This window comes from Colletotrichum paranaense (assembly GCF_030867605.1).
Source record: "Colletotrichum paranaense strain IMI 384185 chromosome Unknown Scaffold_8.1, whole genome shotgun sequence".
NCBI classification, from domain to species: domain Eukaryota; kingdom Fungi; phylum Ascomycota; class Sordariomycetes; order Glomerellales; family Glomerellaceae; genus Colletotrichum; species Colletotrichum paranaense.
This window is the reverse complement of record NW_026848966.1, coordinates 2,480,655-2,491,871: the sequence shown is the minus strand read 5'-3', so window position 1 is coordinate 2,491,871 and position 11,217 is coordinate 2,480,655. Positions and strand designations below refer to the sequence as shown.

Below are 11,217 nucleotides of genomic sequence, written 5' to 3'. Positions count from 1 at the left end.
TTTTGGGACGTTGCGGCGGTTAACTTTGACGGAACCGACTCACCGCCTCCACTGGATCACGACTCAAGACTCGCCTTCACCGCCCGAAGGCGCTGCCGCGCGGCGTCTAGGCCGGTCTTTAAACCACCAACGAAGTGCGGGCGGTCAAGTTGGTTATGGAGATAATTCGTTGGAACGGATGATATATTGGCTTCACTTGAAGTGTTTACCGCGTGGCGAGCTTCGTCACGGTTCCAGCGCGTTTGGACCTTTTGGGATGGATATGAAAAGATTCATCACATGACTGAGGCTGCATACCCTCGAGCATTGCAATTAGCCCTTACATAGACGTTAATTGAGAGTAGTAAAGTTGGTAACGTGAAGGCCAGCATCAAGAAGAGGCTATGTCTCCATGTTTCATTTATCGACTACTCTTGCGGCTGGCCTCACCTAGGGACTCTGCTGTCGAGACGTAAGACGGCTCAGATATTTACTGACATGGACACGAAAGTTGAACTTTGCATTAAGAAGACGCCTTATCTACATAGATGGGATTTTCTCTGATACTAATAGTAGGTAGCACGGCATGAGAGCACGAATCTTTCACGAAGACGAACGATATGACCGCCCCTCGAGGCGTTCCACTTCGACCCTCTACTGCAGCACCATGGCTGAACCAAATCAATGTCAAGTTTACGAAAGCCCAAACATGATAAGCCCTCACTGAACATGCTTCACTCTACCCCGCACAACTAGCACTGCTCATATCGCCCCAATGCCCATAGAACGGTATGTTCCGTGACCTCAACTTGACGTTATCACAATCTGAGCAGGGGAGGCGCGTAGCAGTGACAGTCCAAAGACATCGCGTCCAACTTCCTGGCCAGACCACCCCGGCCATACAAAATCCCACCAGCCGGTTGGATGGAACTCAACCACTCAAACCCGCCGCCATTCTCCGCCGTTGAAGAGCACCAGCAGGCTCCAGGCTCCCCCTGACACGTTTGCTTTCCTACCGAATGAGGTTTAGAAAGGGTGAGTCTTTGGAAAGATTGGAAAGCCGACCCGTGGATACTTCCCCTTTGCAACTTCCCCCTGCATCATGCAGTGGTATCGGCGACAGGCATCATTCCACTATATTTAGAGGCCATGCGAGCAGGTCCCAAGGTGCGCGAGAGACAAAAGAGAGAGAGGAGAGCGCGAGGTTTCGACTCCGGTGCCGTTCAGGGAATAATAGTTGGGGTGGTATTTTTCCCTTGGCATGGATATCCATGCCGGTTCTGAATTGAGGTCTCCAAAGCATGGTGCAAGGTTTAAGGCAAGCAAGCAAAAAAGCTGCCGTAAACCTGGCACAGCCTGAGCACTCCTCCTCACTCTCTCTTTTTCCAATCTCCACGTGGGGGCGCCTTTTTCCCCCTTGATCCTCTACGAATGCACCAGTATCCCCGATTGCTGTCTCGATAAAGCAAGTCTCCGGGATAAAGCTATTTTATCATACCTGCCGCCGGGGCCTGGGTGTTCGAGAAGCGTCCCGCCGTTGGACCCGTTGGGGAATGACCCGGCACCAAATCTTGTGAAAGGGCTCATTGGAAGTGGAAACGGGCTTGGGTCCTCGTAAATACCCAGTGGTACCTTATTCGAGAAGACTCGAGGCAAGCCTATAGCTATAGGATGTAGGTACCTATAGCAGAGGGAGCGCTATTGAAACCCTTGATGGGCAGAAAGCCATTTGCGTGGAACAGTCCCGGTTCGGGTAACCAGGACTGCGACCTCTTCGGCGTGGAGAGGGCGGCGCACGCGGTTGACAATGACACCTCGATGTGTGTCGATGCTACTCTACGTCAGTGGAAGGACTGGAGGGAACATGTCCCTCCATGCCGCCGTACGAAGCGGTGGAAGACCCGCGCTAGAGAAAGGAGAGAGCTCGAGTTGGAGAAACACAAGTGAACAGGGACCCGGGAGTCGGGGGGGAAAGATTGGGAAGAGGCGGCAGGGAGATGGGAGGGAACTGTAAGGTGGGCACTGGGCAGGAAGTTTGCTTGGGTGCCTTGGAGAGTCAAAGGAGACATTGAAAAAAGGGGTCCTGGGGCCATTCTTGGGGCGAGGTTGAGGCCTGGTCGGCGGTGAGGTGACGATGACATGGGGGACGACGCGGTTCGTGGTTCTTTGGGCGGGGCGAAGCGACGCGTTTGGCAGGGTCCCTGGCTGGGTCGAGAGACGCGTCTGGGTTTTTGGGAGGTGAATACGGCGATTGTTTGCGAGATGCGAGTTGCAGTGGCCTATGGATTGGGTTGAGAAGAGAAAGAATAGAGAGGTTGAAGAATTCGGCAAAAGCCTATAGACATGAAAACGAGTTGCTAGCTTGCTTCCGAGGAAATGAAGTAGATTTGCCAGACTATACATCGTGAGAACCGGTACTTGGTGTTGGAGCTCTAAAGTCCTGTTCATCGACTCGGACACTATCTGAGCCTTGAGAACGGCCGAGTTGCAAAGGATTATACTTGGACACCATGCCTGTGAAGAAGTCCCCCTAGTTGCAGGTTGACCAGAGCAGCATAGCTATCATGTTGCCGTAAATGTTCTTGTTTCCACAATCACGAGGGCAAGGAATGAGCTCTCTACTGAGCTGCCCAACATGCAGCTTGCTGGATTCGTGCGGTCGAAGACCACCATTCTGACCGCTCATCATAACCTAGCGTTTTCGTGTTAATGACTGTCTTCCGTGGCTAGCACTCTTCAGAGGGACAGTCCATTACAGTATAAGGTTGAATGCCAGCGTGAGAGAGGACGCTGGTTCGCAGAAGTGTGAGAGTCTTGTGGGCTTGAATACAGCATCCCGGCGGCTGCGGTCGCCGTTGACACCCTCGGTACGATGGATCTCACATACTACGTGGTACCGACGTCAGAAGTCTAGAGGTTGCTAAATGAAAGACGTGACTTCAATATGACCCCCCGACTACTACGAATAGAGCTGCCTGTACGCTAATTCTTCCGAAACAGTATTTAATGATCAAGAATTGACGACGACCTAAGATACATCAACGTCCTGCTTTCATAATCTAACCGATATGTTGTAATAATATCGAATCATCTGCGATCATCATTGGCCGTTTCTAATCGTTCACTACCCTTGCCTTTCGAATCCTCTTTCTTTGACTTTCCACGTCGTGCTCCTGTCTTCAACGGTCCTCCGCGGCGGCACGTAATTGTGAATATAGAAAACGTTCAGCCTCTCTCTGGGTTTCATTCGCCGTCGCGGCTTCTTCAGCCTTCGTCCCTCCGACTGGTATACTCTCTCCACTCTACTCGATGTCCAGCTGTCCTCTCGTCGCTCTAGGCCCGCGTCGTAATTTCGAAGGCCTCTTTTCTCTCGGGCGTCGTGCGTTCGTTGTACTTCTATTGTAGGGGGTGACTGAATGAATAATGATACATAGCCGAGGGACAAAGTGAATGAGTCTCGTGGTACCCGCGTCTTGTAGTTTTCCTGGAAACGGGGAGAGAAGAGTGCCTGGGTCAAAGATGGTATTCTCAGGATTGCTCAGTCTCATATCGCTTAAGCGAGTGAGTGATTTGAAAGAGATAAATTCCATTGATACTAAATTAATGCCTGTTCGAGGGACTGATCTGTCGATTTCGACCTGCAAGCTTCCACTGATAGTCGTCATGACTATAAAGATAGGCAGAACACTTGCTTGACTCCAGAACTAGACGGGACAGCAAGTGTTATACAAGAGCTCTGGATATCTGGCATCTGCCCTGGCGTGGAACCTAGCATCTGCCCACTCTAGGATATGAAGAGTATCCGTGTATTCCAGGGAGACAATCTACACAATACTTGCTTCACCGACGCAGCTATATCTTCTCAATGCCCCGGGACTCTCCGTAAGGAATCTTACACGCGTGGGTTTTATTCCTCCATCTTCAACGACGACGTCCTTATCCAGGAGACGCAGAACAAGAGGAGGTCCTTTACGTCAAAAAGTTGCAATTTGTTCAGACTCAAGCCCGTGAAACATGTACCTAACCCGCTCATATTCTGTCGTGGCTTGAGTGCGTGAATGAAAGCATACCAAAGAATTTCTATCCAGTGTATCACTTTGATAGGTATTCTCGTCATGTCTCCGGGCAGTACTATTTATGTCTCGGCGTCCAAGACAAAATCTACATCCCGCCACTCAGAAAATGCAAACATCGTAGACGGGAGGACTCCGAACTGCTGAAGACTGCTGAAATCACAAATACCTTGTGGATAATTCAAGAATTTGGGCGACGTCCAAGGGGCACAAGTTCCGTATGTGGGATTCAATCCTCTCAAGAGCACGATACCTTTCGTTTAGATATCAAAAGCGACACCATGCTGAAAGACCAGACCCCCAACGTTGACTCTGCGCATTACATAATATCTCAAGCAGCACTCGGCAAAATTCTTCAGGTATAGCAATCGTTCAAGTCATCAGAAATATCGATGTAGTAGCAAATCGCTGCGAACTTGAAGGGGAAGCACCTGTTTTGTTCGCTACTGTTAAGGTGACGCTTATGACGGACATACCCGAGAGCGAAGAATGGCTATGCGCACAGACACCTCTTTCACAAACACCATTCCAGTAACATCACGTATTTCAACTCCCAGATTCAAGGTAATGATAACGACACTCAAGACTTTGAGCCGTGAGCGTGGATCGTCAAAGGCTGGCTTCAATGAGTGTCTCCGGTCGTAAGCCACGCCTGATTTCAAGCTACCTATTCGCATGGCGTACCTCTCACGGAAGACCACTTGTCATACAGGCTGCATCTGCAGTCTCTAATCTCATATCCTACAACACCGCACGCACCTCTATCAACACGACCTCATCCTTCAGCAGTTGACACATCACACCTCTCACGTCTCCCCAAAAACAAAAACCCCCTTGCCCTTCCTAAACCCACCAAGCGTCCCCTGAACGGCACTCTGCAAAACCCCCTCCTCAGTACCCCAGCTCCAAGGAACCTCTTCAACAGGGACATCTTTAAACCTGCCCTCCCTAATCATCCCCAACACGTCCTCAATCGCAAACTTCCTCCCCGTAGGATCCCTCTCGTTCCACTTACTCAACCAGAACCCGACAAACCTGATATCCTTGAATATCAACAACCCCGTAGGCAACATGACGGGCTGCCTCGCCATCCCGCCGTACGAAACCATCGTCCCGCTCTCCCCCAAACTCCTCGCCACCGCCGTCGCCGATTTCCCGCCCACGCAGTTCAACCCGAGCCCGACCTGCTCCCTCCCTCCGCGGGTCAGCTCCGCAAGCCGATCCCGCCACTCCCTCGCCAGAAATTCCTTCTCCGTCACCACGACGGTGGCGCCCAACCCCGTCAGCTCCTCCTTCAACGATTCCGTCTCGGCGGGCGTCTCCCTTTCCCGAATGACGTTGATACTCCTCAACCCCCACAACTTACCCAGTTGCACCGCCGCCCTTCCAACACCGCTATTCGCCCCATTCTGAATAAACCACCCGCCACTCCCCGGATCAAGAGCCTTCATGCCCCCATCGCTCCCCGCACGAATCTCCCCCGGCCCGTACGTCCTCAAAATCCGGTACGCCGTACACGGGTTCACACTAACCGTCGCAACCTGCGTAGGCGTCAACCCTTCCTTGCTAACCTTCATCACATCCTTCGCCTCAGCGACAGCGTGCGTGCGCCACGTCCCGAACGAGCTGGCGTTGGGAATCACCCAGTCGCCCTTGCTCAGCCCGGAATCCTTGGATCCCACGGACACGACCTCGAAGACGCCCTCGTTTCCGGGAATCGCAGAGGGTTCGGGCGTGCCGATGAGTTGCGTAAAGGGGGGTTTGGCGCCGTACGTGCCCTGAATGGTGTTGATGTCGGCCGGGTTGATGGGGGCCGCGAGGGCGCGCAGGAGGACGGCGGAGGAGGGGATCGAGGGGGAGATGGAGTGTGTGTGTAGTCTGTTTTCGTAAGTGTCAGTTTTGTCTCTATTCGTTTGGACGGTGGGTGATAAGGCGGACTACGTACTGCAAAACGTCGCTGGGCTCGCCCTCCTTGGAGAACACGAGCGCCTTGGCCTGGGTATACCCGTACGGACCGGACTTGTATCGTCGCGCAACACGGGGGAGTAGGTACTGCGCCGCCGCCGTTCGGCCCGCAGCCGGTCGCAGCGCCGAGGTCAGCGGCCGAAGCGCCGTCGTCGCAGTATTTGTGCGCAAGCTCGCCGCCATTGTTGTGTTGGTTGTGTCAATTGTAAACAGTTAGTCGGCAATTGGGCACGATGACGCAGTGTGGTGGTTATGGAAAAGTGACGTTTAATCGCGGGACAAAAAAAAAAAAAACCGTAGCTCTAAGCTTCAGGTCCCGGCTCTGGCTCGGCAAACGGGCGACCGGTAGCTGGAGCTCCGTCTCACAATGACGTCCACAGGTTCCTTCCATTACAACGGACGAATCAGCCCACTAGCACCGTCCCCTGGGATGTGCACGCCGCACGCCGCACAGGAAAGGGGCGGTGGTCCCCGCCGTTTCCGCGATTGGCTCGAGCTTCCCACCGCCACACAACAGCTCCGGCAAAAGGGACGGACGCGGCACGCCGTCCAGGGAATCTAAACATGAACGGCGGCGGCTCCGGGTATTCAACGGACCCACGGGGAATATGGTATGGTCGTGTACGACAGATGGTCCGGCAGCACGCTATTCCGCACAGGTACAAGCGAGCTTCCAGCGGACCGTCGAGAATGCATGGTGGCATGTTCTAGCGATCTACTTTGCTGCAGCATCGTTCTCCAGCAGAAAAAAACTAGCCATGGCCTTGCTAGGCTCTTCTGCGCGCTAAGAACAACCTGCAGATGCAAGCCTCTCGCCACATGATGTGTTCAAGGGGCCATAGCGTCAGGTTCGGATGACGCGGGGTCCATCTGTCACCATCTTCTTTTCTCACCAAGTTCGCTTCGTTGCGTCGGTCCTTACAAGCCGACTGATATTCTCACCCATTCATAACGTGGCGAACCTCAGTGTAGGTGGTAAAATGTAGTCTCTATTACTGCTGCGGTTGCCACATAAGCACCAGCGGCATCAGGATGCACTTGGCCAACTGCTCCGTGATATGGCGTTTTCAGCCATCGTGGCTAAGCCCAAAGCATCTTCGCCAATTGATAGTTGCACACTGTCTCGTGCCATTGTGAAAGCTGACGCGAGCTCGAGTTGTTTCTCGTTCCTCCATCGGTCGTCAGCCTCGCCACCGTTTCTTAACCCCTACAAGCTTCTCCATCAAACCCGTAAACATCAACATGTACATTAGAAGGTAAGTCGTAGAAGTAGGAAAGGGTTTGACCAATAAGCCCGCAAGGAAAAGAGATTTGGGGTCCATGGTGCCTGTACCTCCCAGACAGCGCAATGAGATGAAAAGAAACACACAAAACAAAGAAAGTGTAAACAACGTATGTCAGAATGAGCCCGCGGCGCGAGCTGGGTATCTTGCATAACTTCTTCCAATCTTGCCTCCGCTCCTTGTCACATCTGCTCCGTTCCATCCCCGCCTCTTCGTCTCCCAGCCCTGGCTCGAAATGAAGTTCAACTTGAAGAAAACGCTAGGAAATCGTATTGGTGCATCCGCTCGGATTCGGTCGTTCGCTCGTCGGCGTATATAAGGTGGTTTGTTTTTCTTTCGCATTCGACAAAGAAGCCGGTTCCCGACTCCAAAAACCGGCAGCTCTGCAGATATTAGTCATAACTAGTGTCGGAATTTGTCCGCATCTAGTCAGTAATTATTTGATGTTCTTGAATAAGTCGTCTCCAAGACTGCCCCCGTCCCCTACGTCCAGCCTGGCCTGGAGGGCGCTTAGCTCGGGGATCATGGGCGGCGGAGGTCCTTGGACCTGAGGTGCCTGTGCCTGTGCCTGCGACTGAGGGATCTGCGGCTTGCTTTGCGTTTGGCTGCTGGTCTCGCTGACGTTGGGGTGCTCGTAGACGACACTGGATCGCTTTTGTGGCGGGGAGGATTCGCTGGTCCTCAACCTCTTGAACCAACCACTGCTTCGCTTCGATTTCTTCTCGTCGATGATGCTGCCTTGACTACGGCTCATGGGACGATTGTGGGTGGACGGAGTTTCGCCTTCTGCATATGCTTGGTTCAGTAATGTCCGGCTGAAGAGACGACGGATGCTGCCTTGTCTGCTTGACGCTGCTGGAGAGAGTGGTGTGTCATCCGAGAATCCTTTCGTACCATTGGTGGTGGCGGGCGAGCCTGGGACTGCTGCCGTATGACCATTTGTCTTGTCCTCGACCTTTTCCTTGACGGCGGACCCGGAGTCCTTGGTTTCGCTCACACGCGGGGTCTGGGGAGGCGTGGGGACCTCCTGGACAGGGCTGGGGAGCGGCGGGGGGATGTTGGTTCCCTCGGTCAAGGAGCCGAACTTGAAGTCCAGCTTGGGGAGCTCAAATCGTTTAGAACCGGTGGAAGGCATGGTGGGCGATGGTGCGGATCAGAAGGTTTGTGTCATCAATTGACTTTGTTGATGCAAAAGCGAGGTTGGGCCAGGATGGGTCCGTTTGAAAGGCGAGGTTTGCAAATGGCAATTGCAGGATCCGCCAGCAGCCAGCTCGACAAACGAACGCGTGACAGGCAGTGTGTGCGGTTCGCCCCGTGGCGTGTGTCGTTGTACGGAGCTGCAGGGGGAGTCGAATCGGACCCAGTGCGAGTGCGGGTTGTGGTCTGGTGGGACAGCGTGGATGTTGTGGACGAGAAGAGAGCGAGTGCGACGTAAGAGAGTCTGGGAGGAGTGGTATCCGTAGGGAAGGATCCGCTGATCTGGTGGATTTCGTAGGGAAAACGGAGCCGAATTGTGAAGGGTTCTGAGAGAGTGAATGTCGAGGTTGGTGACGGTACGGGCAGCATGCAGGGTATGCTTCAGAGCGAGATTGGGTATTCGTCTTGTGCAGTGGCGCACGAAGGAGCAGGCGGAATGGTGGACAGGCGATGCAGTGTACAGTACCAGGTACTCGTATAAATGCAGGGTTCGCAGTACGGAGTACGAAGCAGGTAAGGTAGTGTACGGAGTAAGGTAAATTGGTGCAGCAGGTTCGGGCTATGTACAGCCGCCGTGCTGGGATTCGAATTGGGTCTCTAGGTATCGGTACGACGAGGTTGAAGGCGGTCGTATCGAGCCACGATGGTGTTTGAGTTGGCCTTGAATCGTAGCCATAGGCTGAGCAGTAGTGAGGGCGAAGACTGAAAAGTCTTGGGCAAATCGAGAGGGCACAAACAGCGGTGCTGGCTCTACTTGAAGTCGAATCGAGTTGGGCTCCAAGGACGTGGGGAGCTGCAGTGGCCAGAGACGAAACGACACGAGACGGCGAGTGAGAAAGAAAGTAGGCCCAAGAGAGGAAGAAAGGCCCGGGGACGGTGGAGTAGAAGAATGGAACGGCAAGTCGGGGGTCAAATGGGAATTGAATTGGATGGGCAGTCTTAGACAGTAGACTGAGGTGGATGATTGCCCTTGGTTCGTTCCCTTTGCTTGCCCGGTGCTTTTTCTGCTTGGTGCTTGGTGCTGCTTGGTGCTGGCGTGGGCGTTGGATGGCGGGATTGTGCAATGGGATTGGACTGCTCGTCCAGTTGGACTGGGCTGGATGGGTGAATGGATGGATAGGTTGGATTGGATTTGAGATGTCCTGCAGGGGTCCAGCACTTTGCGTGTTTGTCAGTAACCAGAACTGCCAGGTCGTTCCCCGACGGGTGGGATGGCGTTGCACTCACCCTGGGGCCCCTAGAGGTGTCCGGGTACGCAAGTGAGGTCGTCTGACAAGGATACGCCTGCCAACTCGGTGTCTTCGTCTTTTCTTCCGCTGTTCCTTTTTTTTTTTCTTTCGTTCCTCTGCCTCTGCCCCCGAGTGATCAAAGTCCGCGCGAAGCAGAATTGCGGATTATTCCACGCATCGTACGGAGTACGCATACTCCGTAGATCCCCTTTGCTTTTCTCCTTCTCCTTCTTCTTCTTCTTCTGCTCCCTTCGAGTCTCCCTCATAGACGAATGAACCCCGGAGCCCCATTGCTTCAGGTTGGTGTTCTGATCTTTTCGGGAAGCGACCTGAACCTGGCATTTCGCCTTGCTGGGATGGCAGTTTGAGATGCCAGATTGAGGCGCCGGGCTGGACCTTTACCAACATCTGTGCCCCCCATTCTGGATAGCTCTGGCACTCTGCTTGTTTACTTACATAAGACAGACGTCCGTTCTTCCAACCGTGCGAAGATTGACCTCATCAGGTAGGCACAAGACGAAAACGGGGACCGAGAGCCCACGTGAAAGTTGGAAGTGGCACTGACATTGACAATTGCAATTGCGCCTGCCTGCCTCCACTGCCTGCCATTTCCAATGCACCAACCGTGCCTGCCTCTCTAATCTCTCTTCCTTCCGCGGCAACAAAAGTTAGTAGTGCCCGTGGCATCTTGCCCGTCATGCCCGTCCGTCCCTTCCCCTCCTCCATCGCCCCTCCCAGCTAGGTACCTCCTACCTACCTTAGGTTGGATGCCACTGCCTGCTGCATGAACATTGCTTACCTAAGTGCATATTTCCCGACGTGCAACACGTAATCTTAGAGTTCGCATTATCGACTTCTCCAATCACCAAACGTTGTTACCTTATTTTCCACTGCAAATTCATCTCATTCGACTAGACGTCAAACGTTTAGCATGATCGGCGGTGTCTCCCGAGTCACAGAGCCTGTCATTGGCAGCAGGGGCTTTCTTTGCTCTCAGCTGCCATACGAATACCTTAGTGCCAACTCTGCCATACTCTCGACTGTGCCGTCCCGTCCATGGTTGTCACACTCTTACCTTCAAAGCTGCGGCAAAAGACGTGGAAAGCTTGGCTTCACAGCCACTGATATGCAAGAGAAACACGATCCAAGATGCACCGAGTCGACGCCTGCAGCAAATTGTCCGTGAACCTGCACTAGCACAACTTGCACCACACCCTCTTAGCTGCACTACTCAGTCCACACTGCTGCACACCATACATATCACGATCAAGGTCTGATGGATGCATACTGGCGCGTCTCAACAGCTTTGTCTGGCACGCGGTAATCCCATCCGCTACTCCCTTCTACTCTAATACGACGTGTAGATTTACAGCGCCAACACCGGATTGTCATCTGCACGAGCATTCCTTGGAACAACACCACAGTCATTTGCTAAACATTTGCGTTCCTCTGTCTCGACTACGCTGGGTCTAGCAAATGTAAAACCATCAC

At 53.3% G+C, this 11,217-nt stretch overlaps 3 protein-coding genes across 3 annotated transcripts; all 3 read right to left on the bottom strand.

Annotated features, from left to right (window-relative positions):
- Positions 1-4,858: 4,858 nt before the first annotated feature.
- CPAR01_10637 (zinc-binding dehydrogenase) lies at positions 4,859-6,200 on the bottom strand (the record flags this gene model as incomplete). The annotated part of the gene is made up of 2 exons (XM_060494897.1): positions 4,859-5,930; positions 5,998-6,200. 2 exons carry the CDS (start codon positions 6,198-6,200, stop codon positions 4,859-4,861), a joined length of 1,275 nt encoding a protein of 424 aa, XP_060347079.1.
- Positions 6,201-7,217: 1,017 nt separating this feature from the next.
- CPAR01_10636 (uncharacterized protein) lies at positions 7,218-7,502 on the bottom strand (the record flags this gene model as incomplete). Its single annotated transcript, XM_060494896.1, has 1 exon — positions 7,218-7,502. One exon carries the CDS (start codon positions 7,500-7,502, stop codon positions 7,218-7,220), a length of 285 nt encoding a protein of 94 aa, XP_060347078.1.
- A 234-nt stretch (positions 7,503-7,736) lies between these two features.
- On the bottom strand, positions 7,737-8,435 carry CPAR01_10635 (uncharacterized protein; the record flags this gene model as incomplete). Its single annotated transcript, XM_060494895.1, has 1 exon — positions 7,737-8,435. One exon carries the CDS (start codon positions 8,433-8,435, stop codon positions 7,737-7,739), a length of 699 nt encoding a protein of 232 aa, XP_060347077.1.
- Positions 8,436-11,217: the final 2,782 nt, after the last annotated feature.